Source organism: Cydia splendana, chromosome 25 (genome assembly GCF_910591565.1).
Source record: "Cydia splendana chromosome 25, ilCydSple1.2, whole genome shotgun sequence".
NCBI lineage: Eukaryota > Metazoa > Arthropoda > Insecta > Lepidoptera > Tortricidae > Cydia > Cydia splendana.
The window spans coordinates 5,535,833-5,552,493 of record NC_085984.1 but is presented as its reverse complement, the minus strand read 5'-3'; the positions used below and the strand labels follow the sequence as shown (position 1 = coordinate 5,552,493).

The 16,661-nt window shown below is 39.6% G+C and overlaps 1 protein-coding gene across 1 annotated transcript in view; it reads left to right on the top strand.

The window, feature by feature from the left end:
- Positions 1 to 3,737: 3,737 nt before the first annotated feature.
- Positions 3,738 to 16,661, top strand: part of LOC134802868 (steroidogenic acute regulatory protein-like) — a 34,848-nt gene continuing 21,924 nt past the window's right edge. Inside the window, exons 1-7 of the mRNA XM_063775603.1 lie at positions 3,738 to 3,929; positions 5,530 to 5,607; positions 6,496 to 6,644; positions 7,405 to 7,563; positions 8,224 to 8,277; positions 13,442 to 13,580; positions 15,864 to 16,030. Coding sequence (XP_063631673.1) covers positions 5,538 to 5,607; positions 6,496 to 6,644; positions 7,405 to 7,563; positions 8,224 to 8,277; positions 13,442 to 13,580; positions 15,864 to 16,030 — 738 coding nt within the window. The 5' untranslated portion in view covers positions 3,738 to 3,929; positions 5,530 to 5,537. The remainder of the gene's footprint in view (positions 3,930 to 5,529; positions 5,608 to 6,495; positions 6,645 to 7,404; positions 7,564 to 8,223; positions 8,278 to 13,441; positions 13,581 to 15,863; positions 16,031 to 16,661) is intronic.

The following is a 16,661-nucleotide window of genomic DNA, read 5'->3' as shown; positions in this document are numbered from 1 at the left end:
GACGGTTTGGTGCAACCGACCCTTATTAGTGTGAGGTGGCCCTAAAGTGGTTAGTTACTTAATAAGTTACAGAGGGGCTACCGCGAAAACCGAAATTCGCAAATTGCGGGGATCTTACTCTTTTACTCCAATGAAGGCGTAATTAGAGTGACAGAGAAAAATGCCCGCAATTGACGATTTTCGGTATTGGCGGTAGCCCTACAGTTCTCCTTTTTCGGGACACTTTCTGTTAGCAGCAAGATATCAGAGAGTATCCCGTTACTATTCTGTTTGTGGCAACATTGGCAAGTTTTGCCTCGTACCTGGTCTACTGCCGCGCGAGGGATCCTCCTAGCTGATAATAGAGTAGGGACAGTGAGATGGTGTTAGAAAACACTAGCGCCACTTGCACCATCCCACTAACCCGGGGTTAACCGGTTAAACCGTTAAGTCAGTGTCAAATCGTACTGGTAACTATGGTAACTCCAGGTTTAACCGGTTAACCCCGGGTTAGTGGAATGGTGCAAGTGGGATTAAGTGACATAATATACCTTTAGTTACCTACTCAGCACTCTCGTCGATTAAATGACTGCCAGTGAGATTGAAATCAACTTCATACTCGTAAGCATAGTCTAATAAAACATGGTCTTCCATTCCCAGAGTGACACGGGCCTACGTCACAACAACATGGCCGCTATATATAGCGCTATCGCATATTATCATATAGCGCTGTCGCATGATGACGTAGGCCCGTGTCAGTTAGGTGACCTAGAAAAGACGGGAATGGAGTACCAGGCGGAGTATATTATTATACCATGCTCGTAAGAAGCGCCCCGTATAGGATCCTAACATAGCAAAACATAGGATCCAATGTATGGGACGTGCAAATTTTGGTATCGGATGAATTCATTTGGCAATCTAAGGCAAAAAAAAATTGGAAAAAGCTAAGCGAATCCAGCCCGGTAGCCATCCGCCACCCCCTGGTGGGTAGGCAAGGGGGCATCCAAAGTTACACAAATCATATCGGCTTCTATTTACCTACCACCTCGAGTTTGGTATCATTTCCAGATAAATCGCGCATGAGGAATTCATTTTCGAGACATTTTTATGTATAGTTTAATAGAAAAAAATAAAAATATTGACGCTTAAATCAAAATCGGTTTGATATTTTTTTTATTCAACTATTACTATTATCAGCCGAAACTACAAATGCTAGATAGTTAAAATTTGCACACCAGGTTACATTTATAATGGGTACAAAGGATAAGAAGCGATTTTGAAAAATTCAACCCGTAAGGGGGTTAAAAAGGGGATGAAAGTTTGTATGGGTCTCATGTTTTATTTTAAGCTAGGAATTTCAAAATTCGGTAAAAGATATATCATTGAAATACAAGAAAACGAATTTCAGCGTTTTTGAAAATTCATCCCCTAAGGTGGCGAAATAGGGGTTGAAACTTTGTATGAAGATCAAAATTTTTTTCGAGTGTGGGGCTTGAAACTTTGTATATGTGCATATTATTAGAATACAAGAAAAGTAATTTCAGCGTTTTTTAAAATTCATCCTCTAACGGGGTTAAAAAGGAGTTGAGAGCTTGAATCCATTACAAATCACTTTGACTGCCCCACTGCCTACCTGCCAGGGGGTGGCGAATGTCTACCGGGCTCAATGAGCTTAGCTTTACGTATATTACATCTGTGCTAAGTGAATTCATCCGATACCAAAATTTGTACCTTATGACACTACTTCCCGTACTAAACAGCAATGTTGTTAGATAGAAATATTCAGGCGGTGTTCTGTGAATATTCATGTAGGGACAGTAAAGATGACTCACGCTAGACCGGGCCGGGGCTTCGTTTTCTATGAAAACAACCACGTGATCACCGATCAGCCGTTATAGAAAATGACATGTCGGACGCCTCGGCCCGGGCAAGGCCCGGTCTAGCTTGAATCATCCTTAAGATGGTATTGAGTAGAAGAATTGTAAGTGGTTTGTTGGTCCATTGTTCTAACCTTGTTCTAACCATTACGCTTTACGGAATAGATACTTTAAAAACTTAAACAGGATATTTGTATAAATGTGAAAGAATTGAACAATAAAAATTGTATTTTAATAAGTTAGAATGGGCCTAATGATGATCGCATTTAACCACATAGATAAAACACCCATCTTTTACTGACAAGTGTTTGCGTAAAGACGGGTGTTTTTTCAAGATGATACACGAGATCTTGATTATGCTTTAATATGGAAATATATATTATGTGCTAAAGTACGTCAACGTTTTAGGTATTTAGATTATAGGTGAATCATGTAATTCATGTATGTATCTATAATCACTATCACCGAGGCGTGGATATATGTAGGTCAGTAGGTTATATATACTGAACAACTTTTACTAAGGAGCCAACCCCGAATTTTCGAAAAAAATATTGTGTTCCATAGAAAACACTGATATATGATCCGAAATGACTGAAATATTTTATGCGATTTCGTTGTGACCCACATATCGACCCCTCAAGGTATGATCAGATCAGACATAACCAAATCATTTTGTATTTAGGTATGTTCGTACAACATTTTTTTATCAAAGTTGTGTGTTTTTCACCAGATGGCGCTATTTTTTACTCGTTTTGATACTTTTGATGTTGTTTGGTCAACGCCATCTAGTTCTAACGTTACGTACTACAGTACTTTTTTAACTCCTATCTATCCCCCCATTGGCCACTCTTAATGGGACTATCTTTAAATTAAACTTAAGTAAGTATGTGACTTATGTGTTTCATTATGTAATTCATTATCTATTGCCAAAGCCAAATTCTTCTCTGTATATTGTTAAGAAATATAATAAAGTTTTATTTTACACTAAAATATGATTTTGTATAATATATTGCAACATACCTTGCCTATTGAATAACCCAGAATAACCTTTTCATCACACTCGTTCAGTAAATGTGGAATTGCACGCAGGTTTAGCTGGAGGTATAGAAAAAGCGTTTTCCCTTGAGAGTTATGAAGTTTCTAGTGCCATAATTAACAGTTTTTTGTACTCAGTGTGTTGTTTGTCAGTGTGTTGTATACTTAATTTTTGTATCGCAAGTGTGATGAAAAACATTGTGTGTAACTCGGGGCGTCATAATATTGCAAACTCGAGTCTATAAATCGCTCCGGCAAGCCGTTGCGATTTAACTTACTCTCGTTTGCAATATTTAACTTACGCCCCATGTTGCACAATGTACTATAATCATTTTCATTTCCTAACAGGTCTATGGACACATGAATAATTAAAATACATACATACATTACATACATACATACGGTCCAAGGAATGAAGAATAGCCTTATACCATCTTATAGGTAATCGTCGAAAATATTTTATACCAGAACTGGAAGGTTGCAATATGGGGTTTTTAAACTAGGGTGAGTGTATTTTTTTAGAATAATTTCATAGGCTAGGCTACAGTAACTGCTAAGTATGCTATTAGATTAGACAGGTTGTATTATGCTTGTTTACCACCACGGTGTGAAAAAAATATAAATTATTAGTTCAATACAGCTGTGTAAAACGGAACGTAAAGTTAATATTTTTGTTAAAACAAATGTTATGGATTGAATTTTAAAATGGTTTTAAACTTCTCATTTATTTGAGTTGAGAATTTTATATATATCTGTTTTTAAATAATTTAAAAATTTACTAGACCGCATTATCTAATAAGGAAGTAAACTGTCGTAAAACGGAACGATACTTACTGTTAGTAACAAACGTCAATCACTTTCGTGAGATATTTCTAATTTGATAACAAAAAATAATTGAAACAACAATAAAATTATGTTTTCCTGATAAAAGCAAGACTCAATAACATAAGTGTATATCGTACCACCGTTTGTGATGCATTTGATACCTAGTTAATAAGTGATTTTAGTTAATTCGTCGTGTTATTACAAACCAATCAGGTAAGTCTTTGTTAAGATGTATTTTGCATTTGGATGTTTATAACGTGACCTTTCTCTTTAAAAAGTTAATTTAAAACTATATCTTTAGGTTATTTTTTTCGTCAACAACCAGAGAAATGGGCGTTAGAATTGATAAACATGCAAAATAAGTAGAGCAGAGATTGTATTCTAATGAGAAATTAGTCGCATTTCATCTTATTTACAGTGAACTGCAATCAAATCAACGTTGTCTAAACTGTAAATTACCTTGTTTTTGGTGTTAGTTTAATTTACAACATGTAAAGTGGGTACATTTAACTTAATTCTAAAGAAATACTCTTACAGGCAGTTCTTGTATTTTAATTCCAAAGTAAATAAGAACAAACAAACTATATTCATCATTTTCTTTTGGGTGCTAGTACTAGTGTCAGACCCAGATAGTATGATTTCTCTCTGTGTATGTTTGAAATGAGACAGTCCTTTCACAAACTATACATAATGTAACTAGAAAGTGGAACAAGTAAAATATAGTCATCTTATTCTATTAAACAAGCTAACACGACAAATAATTATGTCATTTTACCTAAATCTTTAATACAGATATATAGAAGCACTGGTGGCCTAGCAGTAAGAGTGTGCAACTTTCAATCCGAAGGGGTTAAACTCTGGCTTCCACCAATGAGTTTTTCAGAACTTATGTATGAAATATCATTTGATATTTATCAGTAGCTTTTCAGTGAAGGAAAACATCGTGAGGAAACCAGACTAATCCCAATAAGATCTAGCTTACCCTCTGGGTTGGATGGTCAGTCACTTTCGTAAAAACTAGTGCCTAGACCAATTCTCGAGGTTAGTTTCCTAGCGGACCCCAGGCTCACATGAGCCGTGGCAAAATGCCGGGACAATGAGAGGAAGATGTTGATGATCTTAAATACAGATATAGGGGCTTATACAATAAGAGGGGAAAACACATTCAAGAACACCAAATTAATATAAAAAAGTGAGAATCCATAGTTGCATTTTAAGTCTCTTGACTTATTACAGATTTAAAACCAAACGAATATTCCTAGCTTCCCCTAAGTTAATATTTTTGTTAGACTGGCTTGTTTAATAACAAGAAAAATGTATAGGGACCGTGCACGTCATAGGAGCTGCTATCTTCACATGCTGACCCTAAGTGTGCAAAAAGCATTCATTATTCAAGCATGATTTAAATCCCCATTACTGGAGGTACATATTTCTCGACATTTGATCTTGAAAAACTTACCCCAAAACGAGAATATGTGATTTTTTAAAGAACATTTAGAATTCCAAAATAAAAGTTTACATGCAAATTCCCAGTTTATTATCTTTCATACTGAGGTAAAACCCCTGATATGAATACATTTAATGTATTACATTATCAAGTGGTGCTGGTGTGAGCAATTCAATTAAAATGCTCGAATAATACCCCTAATCCAGCAATCTACTTTGCGGTTAAAAGTCGAATTCGCGTCACTTTTGTTTACCATATCAAAGAGAGAGAAGCAACACAAATGTTTGAGCAAACACGTCCATTAGTGCGGCAGATATTATAAGTTATTTATAACTCATTAATGTTAATTAAACGTTATCATTGCAGGCTATAAAATGACTGACTACACAGTTAGGATAGCTGCTGAATCTCTGCTGGGAGGCAGTTCGCAGTATAGGACTTTATGTGAGTATTGTCTATTCTATACTCTGTATCTTTAGGGCCAGTTGAGGGTAGATGAAAACATTACACGATCAAATAATCTAGGTTAAAGTCAGGTCGTTCAGTGACTGATCCAGGCGGTTTTGTAATTGGTCGTTAACCAATAAATGTTATAACCTATAACTACCCGAAAATGTACAAATTATTTTTTTACTTTTATTTAAATACCTAAAGATACAGACTATAATTTTTGATATTACAGTCTGGCAGTTTTGTCAGTAGAAAAGGGCAGCAAATTTGAATAATATTGGCGAAAGGATAGATCTCTCATACAAACTATGAATTTCTCTCTTGTTTTTACTGACTAATTGGTTTGCCAGACTATATTTACCTGTTACCAAAGATTCGCAGATTGTGCTAGATGTGTAAAATTTAAGAAAAAACTGTTCCTCGAATTGACAAATAACAGCTGATGTAGATGGCGCAGTGCGGCTTCGTATGTATGCTGTACGTTATTCGGCACCGTTAGGTCCATACTGAGGAACTTTTACTATGGAACCAACCCCGAAAATGCGAAAATAAATTAACTGCCAATTTTTTTGCGATTTTTATATCAATATATGTACTTATTGATGTTTATATCAACATCAGATCAGCCAAAATTTTTTTTCGTGATTTCGGGGTTGGTTCTATAGTAAAAGTTGCTTAGTACCTATACATATATTCACACCATAAAATATTGCAGGTCATTAAAAAAAACTCCTGTATAGTCCTGAATAGCCCAAATTGTTTAATAGTTCTACGGTTCCCAAATATTTATGGGCCTCAAAATCCACACGCTGCCGCGAAAGTTTGACAAATGGCATGATGTCTACTGTCAGACGGTTTTTGACGAATGTTTATATGTTCCAGCTCATTCTCAATCTGTCAACCTGGTGACAGAAGACCTGGTGGCAGGCCACCGGCCAGATGGCAGGATGTCGACAGTCAGGCGGTTTTTCTGTCTGTTCGTCACCTTTGATCTGCTGTTCACTAGTCTCATGTGGCTCATATGTGTTATGGTGAGTAACGTAGGTAATTGTATCAGTTTATTGTTTATTATTCAAAAAAATTGTAATTACAGCGTTCGCCAATACATTACAATCTTAAATACTAACCAACATTACTTAACCTAATTTTTAAATTCACTACACTATACTACTTAATTAATACAGCGATTCAAATATTCGTTTACATCAGTTAGATCTGTATGGCAGAAGGCGGATGAATCTGGCAAAGTATGGCAATCTGGCAGATACACCTGTGTCTAAAGCGGGATTTACATTACTAAATTGGTGGCGGGAAATTGATTTCTTGACATTAGTTTTACCAACAATTTTACGTGTAATTTAATATTTTCGCAATTCATGCATTAATTTCATGAAAGCAAATAAATTTCGTGCCCTGCGCCATTTTTTGGTGAAATTAGTGTCAAGCAACTAATTTCGTAGTGTAAATGCGACGCGAAAGTGCCTGCGCTGTGCGAACATGTAGATTCGATGCTGATGGGGCCATGGTCATCGACTCACCGCGATACTGTGAATACCCATGATCTTAATTTCATCATCATCATCATCATCTCAGCCATAAGACGTCCACTGCTGAACATAGGCCTCCCCCTTACATAGGCCTCCCCCTTTTGTCGTAAAATGAACTTGAAATTTCCGAGTTTCTTCAGACCCTACTTCATGAATAATCATTATTTCTTCTGCTTCATCGCATGTTTCATGACAAGAGTCCTTTGCTACGCTCAGACTTCAATAATTGTATTTTTTGTTTCAGATGAAGGGTGAGACGCTAGAACAGATAGTAAATAGAGAAATAGTACATTATAGCATTAAAGTATCTCTATTTGACATAGTTCTGGTGGCGATATGTAGGTTCTTCCTATTGTTGCTGTTCTACGGCGTGCTGTATATACATAACTGGAGCGTTATAGCGGTACGTATATATACTAAATTCGAATACATACTCGTATTACATATAAGTAAAATATAATACTAGCCTATAGCATAGAGTAATATAAGTAAAGAATGAGTGGTAACTCCGTACATTAGTTTTCTTACCAAAACGCGCGTTATTTCGTAGTCGACATCTGGTCGATCTGTATAAGATTGTCCCCAAATATTTATTGAAGTGAAAACTTCTTTAGCGGCGCTGTGCACTTTTTGTGATGGGGAAAAAATGTTAAACTCGCTACAGGTCACGTGACCGTAAGATTCGTAAGACGTAAGACGGACACGTGACCTGATCGAAAAACTGTTACAATGTCATTGAGTTTTCACTTCTGCCGGCACTTCCGGAGTGCAAACCGTTGTTTTTTTTTTGATTTAAAAAACGTTGTAAGGCCGTAGGCCCGGCGTGAGCTTGTCAAGACACTTTTCCTATTGGGTCGTGATTAAGCTCCAACTTCCCCCTCTCGTGTGACGCTTCGGGCCTTCGGCCCTACGCGGAGCTCGGCCTTCGGCCTTCGGTCTTCTGTCGACGCTTCGCCGTCAGGCCTTTGTACTTGCGGGCCTCGTGCCTGTTTTGAGTCTCGATACGCTCTAAACTCAACTTTTATTTAATAATGCACAAATAATATATTTTTCTTTGTTCCAGCTCACCACGTCAGGGACGTGTGCCTTTTTAATAGCCAAAGTTTTTGTATACGATGTGAGTACCGTTTCTATTCTATGAATAAAGTGCATTTTTATTACCTACCTGTAAGCTCTTGTTGATTTATTAACAAACATAAAAGTACCACTTTTAACCGACTTCAAAAAGGAGAAGGCTCTGAATTCGTGGTTTTTATTTAATGTATTTTTCTCGACTTTTTAAGTAGGTACATTTCGTGACATTATCATTAGCGTATTGTCAGGATCTGATGAATTGATGATAACCTCAAGAAATCGAGGGAAGTCATCATTTATTTTTATTACAGACACAACTACCTAATAGTGATTTTTTTATAGTAACTCGTGCATTTAAAAAAGTGCATATATGTACAAGAGAAGAAAGAAAGAACGTGTCATAAACGTCAACGTCAATAAAATTTATTTTCATTATTTTACTTCATTATATACGTATTTTCTTTGATATATATTTATAAATTTGCTAAAATACTATTCGATAATGGTTCTGTGTAGTAAATGTAGCACGGTGACCCACAGAAATTTTCTGGATTGTTGTTCCTGCCACTCCAGGTACTGCCTAGACTGTCTAGAAGAAATGGGCGTAAGTTTTAAACGGTTTACCCTTATGACCATAGAAAATAAAAGTAACTGGAAATGCCGTCACTGTAACCAAAATTATGGAAAGACGAATATCGTTAATAAAACCAAGAAGTCAATTACTCCTATACCGAATCCCAGTACTTCCAACGCTCCTTCTGTTCCTATCTACGAAGCAGATAACTCCATGTTTGGAAACATCACAACACGGCGAGAGCGGTCTCCAAATGTACTAAATACTAGTGTGCAGTATTGCAATGAGACTTTCCGCGACGACATTCTTTACTTTGAAAGTATTCGATCTATTGTACGCCAGGAAATTGAAGAATCATTTAATGAACGTCTAATAGATAAAATTTGCAAGAGGGTGTCAGATGAATTAATCCCGACACTTATTAATAAGATTACTGCCGTACTACACAACAATGTTACAGGACTAAGTGAGCACAATGCTCCCATTGCAACTGCCGGTCCCGTCGCTACATCTGCCCCTACCTACACCTCCACCCCTGCTGCTCCCGTCGCTACATCTGCCCCTACCTACACCTCCACCCCTGCTGCTCCCGTCGCTACATCTGCACCTGCCTACACCTCCACCCCTGCTGCTCCCGTCGCTACATCTGCACCTGCCTACACCTCCACCCCTGCTGCTCCCGTCGCCGCTTCTGCTACCACCACCGCAACTACCAATACTTATCCATCCTACGCCGCTGCCGCCGCCGCTGTAACCACCACCACAGCACCAGCTTCTCCTATCCTACTACCAGTCCAGCCCGTTATTCGCTCCAGTCCCAAGGCAAGAACAAACAACGATTCCAAACCTAACAAAAACAAAGACAATCAAGTGTCTACTACTCCTGCCGCACCGCTTAAGGTACCACCATCAACATCTCGCGAAACAAATCCAACCCAAAATGGCCTATCAGAAATTAACGACCATAGAAAGTCACTAAAGGGAATCACACGGGGCTGTGCTACCACTTGCATTTCTCAACTCCAAGCGTCTGAATGGATGAGACAAATTCACCTATATTATGTGAAGTTGGGAACCCCCGATGATGTAGTTAAAAATCATTTAAAAGTTATTACAGGTTATGATTGTGACACATTTAAAGTTGAATGTCTTAAATCCCGCGGTCAATATGCTTCATTTAAGCTTACTGTGCCATCGAGTCTGTTAGATAGAATTATGATCCCTGATAACTGGCCAAAAGACGTATGTGTCAAACCTTGGAATCAGCCCTTTCGACAAAATTACGCAGACAAAAACAATACATAACAAAAACCGCTTTACTAGAATACAAATAATATACCAAAATGTTAGGGGACTACGTAGCCGAACCTCGCTCTTTTATAGAAATGCCCTCGCAAGTGCCTGTGACATATTTGCGCTCACTGAAACATTTCTAACTAGCTCGATACAAGATGCTGAGCTCTTCCCGTCGAACTACACCGTGTTCCGTAAGGATAGAGCAGGCGACGCGGGATGGGGAGGAGTTCTACTAGCAGTGAAAGATATTTACAAACCTCAGTTAGTAATGCAAATTGATGGCTTGACACCAGACATGGAGATATTATTTGTTATACTTCATATTAAAAATAATAAAATTCTTATATGTGTAGCATACCTACCGCCAAATTATAATAGAGATCAGTATCTTCGCGTACTAACGTGTATTGAGAATGCAATTTGTACATTTTCTACCATAAAATCCATTATTATTGGCGATTTCAACCTCTCCTCATGCACAAAAACTGTAGTTGACCAATTTAACTGTTTCACCGAATTTTGCAAACTTAGGCAATTAAACAAAATTTGTAACGAATATGGAGGCATTTTGGATTTAGTTTTAACTAGTCTCAGTGACGTGTGCGTGGGTAGCGATGTCGAGCCGTTGATACCAATAGATCCATATCACCCACCTTTAGGAGTGACTGTCACCCTGCCAAGAGGACAGACAAGACGGACCACATTATCTTCACCGTCACGTAGTGTTGAACATAGTGATGCTCCGACCGGATGGAATTTTTTTAAAGCTGATTTCCCTGCCTTGTATACAGAACTAGAGTCTATTGACTGGTCTGATGTTCTTAATTCAAATAACATTGATTCTGCGGTAGACGTTTTTTACAAAAAACTCTACGGCGTTTTCAATGTTACTGTGCCCAAACGTTTACCCAAAACTAAAGTATATACATATCCATCGTGGTACACACCGGAAATCAAAAAATATATCGAACTAAAATACTATCACTTAAAGAAATTTAAATCATTAGGCCTACAATTTAACCTCGAAATGTTTAAATACTACAGGTCTCTCGTAAAGGAGTTAATTAACAAATCTTATAAAAAATATCTTCATGATATTGAATGTAATATAAGTAAAAACCCTCAAGAATTTTGGAAATATGTAAAAAGTAAACAACAGAATAGAAACATAATATCTGAATACATATATAAAGGTAAAACAGTCGTTGATCAAGAAGCAGTCGATGCTTTTGCGTCCTTCTTCAGCTCCGTATTCCAGCCTGAAGCTCCGCAACTAGATCCCAAAAAAGCGGAACTGGAGGCTGGTAACAACAATGAATCTATGATTGCTATCCCAACTATCAGTATTTCAGAAATCAGAGCCGCTATTCGGAAACTCAAACCTAAGTCGTCAGCTGGGCCTGATGGTATACCCCCGTTTCTAGTCAAGGACTGTGTATGCTTGTTAGAACACTCGTTACTTCACATATACAACCTATCACTCAAGCTGGGCGTATATCCATCCCAATGGAAGGTCTCAAGAGTGACCCCAATTCCTAAGATAAGTAAGTCCTCCGATATCACAAACTTCAGGCCCATTGCTGTATTGTCCGTGTTTGGAAAAGTGTTTGAGACCATTCTAAACCACTGCTTACTTAATCAGATAAATCGTAAATTAGTAGATTGTCAACATGGATTCCGCGCTTCTCGATCCACTACTACCAACCACATTTGCTTCTTTGATAGCGTTTTGCGCCAAATGGATACTGCACGACAAGTTGATGTTGTTTATTTCGACTTCAAGAAAGCTTTCGACTTAGTTGACAACGATACTCTCCTATGCAAACTGTCAGCCTTAGGTTTCACCCCTCAACTTCTTGTTTTCTTCTCTGACTACCTCAGGAATCGCACACAATATGTCCAATTAAATTCTTACCAATCTGAAAGGTATTACACTCGTTCCGGGGTTAGTCAAGGTAGCACTCTGGGGCCTACTCTTTTCTTAATCATGGTCAATGATCTGCCAAGTAATATATCAGGCGTGGAATCACTATTTTATGCGGATGATCTTAAAATAATTCAACCGGTCGTAAATCCATCCGACTGTACGGTACTCCAACAAACAATCAACATGGTTGACAGCTGGAGTAAAACAAACCGCTTGTACCTAAATGAATCTAAGTGCAAAGTAATAAGTTTTAGCCGGTCTGTAGATTATATCCTCCAGACATATACTCTTACTAACATTCCCCTTGACCGAGTAACAGAAATAAAGGATCTAGGGTTAACACTCGACACTAAGCTAAACATGCACTCACACATTATAAATATTTGCAAAAGTGCCTACAAAATTTTAGGGTTCATTATTAGAACGACTTCTGAATTTCGTGACCCTAAAATCGCAATAATTATTTATAATGCCTATGTTCGCAGCAAGCTTGAGTACAATTCTATCGCATGGGACCCTCGGGAAGCAAAATATACCATAATGGTCGAGCGCGTCCAACGTAAATTTGCTAGACATCTTTACAAAAGGTATTACGGATACTACCCATACTTATTTCCGTCATCCTTTGTATTGGGAATGGTAGGGTTAGAGTCTCTCGAGCTAAGGCGTAAGCAAACGCTTGCCTTACACTATTGTCTGCTTTTAAGAAATCGTATTGACAACCCATCCGTTCTGGAGCGTATGCGTATTTTTACCCCAGACAACTACATAGCTGCAGTAGGGCGTAGCGCACGTAGAGCCAGAAACCTTTTTGCATATCCAAATGTTCGCACCTATCACGGTTCAAACGCACCCACGTACCGAGCAATAGAATTACTAAATAACTTCATAGCTACAGTCCAAAACGCAGACATATTCGCAGACAAGTGGCCGCCCCTACAACGTAGTATCAGGATTTTTTTAAACTCTACCTATGTTATTTAATATCAGATTCTTTTTTTTATCTCTATGTAACTTAGTAATACATAATATGTATGTTCAATTATAAAGATAAGTGTGTAATACAATAAGTGTACCTACTAATTTTATGATACTGACTGATACTGACAACATATATGTACCTAATTAACAGTATAAGTGCCTTGGCTTGAGCTGTAAACTTATACATAGTGTTTGAATAAAGAATAAAGAATAATAAAGAATAAAGAATTTCCACTGACAAACGACATTTTGGTTAAGTGAAACTGCTGATGAAGATCAAAAAATATAGCATAACGTTTTGTGAAGTAGTTTATTTTCTATCTCATGTTGAGACTTGAAAGCTACATATAAAATATACCTCTTTTTAAAAAAATCTACAAGTGTGTACAGCATTTGGTAAATAAAAATAAAACATTATTTTTTCAACAGTGGCCAAACGCGGCAGAACCAGTGTTCCAAGTGTTCCTAATCCTGGCCTCATTCACGCTGTCCTGGGGCGAGGCCTGGTTCCTGGACTTCCGAGTACTACCCCAGGAGCTGCAGGCCAAGCAGATCATAGAGGCTATAGGTTAGTATTTAGGGTTACGCCAGTAACTGGCCACCGGCCAATAACTGGCCACCCTAAACTCCAACAGTGGCCAAACGCGGCAGAGCCAGTGTTCCAAGTGTTCCTAATCCTGGCCTCGTTCACGCTGTCCTGGGGCGAGGCCTGGTTCCTGGACTTCCGAGTACTACCCCAGGAGCTGCAGGCCAAGCAGATCATAGAGGCTATAGGTTAATATTTAGGGTTTCGCCAGTAACTGGCCACCGGCCAATAACTGGCCACCCTAAACTCCAACAGTGGCCCAACGCGGCAGAGCCAGTGTTCCAAGTGTTCCTAATCCTGGCCTCGTTCACGCTGTCCTGGGGCGAGGCCTGGTTCCTGGACTTCCGAGTACTACCCCAGGAGTTGCAGGCCAAGCAGATCATAGAGGCTATAGGTTAGTATTTAGGTTTTCGCCAGTAACTGGCCACCGGCCAATAACTGGCCACCCTAAACTCCAATAGTGGCCGAACGCGGCAGAGCCAGTGTTCCAAGTATTCCTAATCCTGGCCTCGTTCACGCTGTCCTGGGGCAAGGCCTGGTTCCTGGACTTCCGAGTACTACCCCAGGAGCTGCAGGCCAAGCAGATTTTAGAGGCTATAGGTTAGTGCTTATTTTATACTACGTATAGCTTCTGCCGGCGACTTCGCCTGCGTGGAATGATGATGATGATGATTGATAAAAACTACCCTATGTCCTTTCTCGGGGCCCAAACTGTCTCCATATCAAATTTTGTCCAAATCGGTTCAGCGGTTTAAGCGTGATACAGACGCACTTTCGCATTTATAATACTAGTATGGATTAGGAATATCGTTTGAAACCTTCACTATGCTTGGTATTCCATTTCCATTGACTGATTGTTGATAGAAACCTTTTCGTTCTTTAAATGTGAATACATTTTGAGTTTGTTTTAAAGACTAAAAAGGCATATTGGGACGTAATTTTAAGTATGTAAGTACATACATACAGTCAGCAGCAGAAGTTGCTAAGCGGGCGAGGTGTTCAAAATTACCTTGACAAGTTGACACGTAAGATATAAGAACTCGTAACAATAAAGACGCGTCAAGATCATTTTGAACACCTGGCCCGCTTAGAAACTTCTGCTACTGACTGTACAAGCCGCACCATGAAAATGATTGAAGATTAATTATTCCATACATCTGCTTCTATGTACTGTTAATTCAACAATAGATTGCCCTCTTCAGTCGTCATTGTAAAACAGAGTAGTCAAATCAATTCAACAGTACATTTGTAAAACAGTATGGTAACTGGCTAAAGAGATGACACCCAGTTTCATCTACATAGGTACGGGCGCAGGCACGCGGGTGCCTTTGTAGGTAAAATCCGTGGCACTCGTCCGCGCCAGAGGGCCTACCGCGAACCACGGTCGACGTGTTGCCTCTCTGTTCCACTTGCAAATTCGTACGTAAGTGTGACAGGGAGGCAACGCATCGAACGTGCTTCGCGGTAAGCCCTCAGTTAACGTTGCTCATACTATTTTTCCCCGCTCCCGCTCCGTGCAACCGCGCCAGCTAGCGGACGCCCTTAGGGCTATTATCTATGGGATAACCTATCTTCGTCTGTTTAAGTTACATACTTTTGACGCCCTACACGAAAAATGGAATAATTTTTTCCTCGTAAGACCCAGGGCAATTTTGTGCTTTTGAATTTGAATGTTTCTTTTATTTCCGTAAAAGTTTAAGACTTTTATTTAATTTGTAACTGTACTTACACAAACGGCAACTTACGAGGCTATTATACAGGGCTTTTTAGGGTTCCGTACCCAAAGGGTAAAACGGGACCCTATTACTAAGACTTCGCTGTCCGTCCGTCCGTCCGTCCGTCCGTCTGTCACCAGGCTGTATCTCACGAACCGTGATAGCTAGACAGTTGAAATTTTCACAGATGATGTATTTCTGTTGCCGCTATAACAACAAATACTAAAAACAGAATAAAATAAAGATTTAAATGGGGCTCCCATACAACAAACGTGATTTTTGACCAAAGTTAAGCAACGTCGGGAGTGGTCAGTATTTGGATGGGTGACCGTTTTTTTTTTTGCTTTTTTTTTTTTGTTTTTTTTTTTGCATTATGGTACGGAACCCTTCGTGCGCGAGTCCGACTCGCACTTGCCCGGTTTTTTTTTGTCACTGACCAAACTCTGACGGATGAATATGTAGGTCATACTCATACATAACAACTTTTACTATAGGGCAAACCCCGAAATTGGTAGGTCTCATGGTTTTTAATGCTTTCTGAAATATCCAGCAGGCCACCATAACCAGAGCTCAGAGCGGACGCCGCTATTACCCGGCAAGCCTCAAGGCGTGGCGTCCACCGTCGGCGAATCGACTGCCCATTGGTTTTCACCAGTGGACTCCCCTGCCGGCACACCACGGCCGGGGATACATCATCTAATACTTACACAAGAGCAGGTCAGTCATATTTACCATCCAGATACTACCTGTTGGTATCCAGCTGGTTATAACCAGAGCGGACGCCGCTATTACCCGGCAAGCCTCAAGGCGTGGCGTCCACCGTCGGCGAATCGACTGCCCATTGGTTTTCACCAGTGGACTCCCCTGCCGGCACACCACGGCCGGGGATACATCATCTAATACTTACACAAGAGCAGGTCAGTCATATTTACCATCCAGATACTACCTGTTGGTATCCAGCTGGTTATAACCAGAGCGGACGCCGCTATTACCCGGCAAGCCTCAAGGCGTGGCGTCCACCGTCGGCGAATCGACTGCCCATTGGTTTTCACCAGTGGACTCCCCTGCCGGCACACCACGGCCGGGGATACATCATCTAATACTTACACAAGAGCAGGTCAGTCATATTTACCATCCAGATACTACCTGTTGGTATCCAGCTGGTTATAACCAGAGCGGACGCCGCTATTACCCGGCAAGCCTCAAGGCGTGGCGTCGACCGTCGGCGAATCGACTGCTCATTGGTTTTCTCCAGTGGACTCCCCTGTCGGCACACCACGGCCGGGGATACATCATCTAATACTTACACAAGAGCAGGTCAGTCATATTTACCATCCAGATACTACCT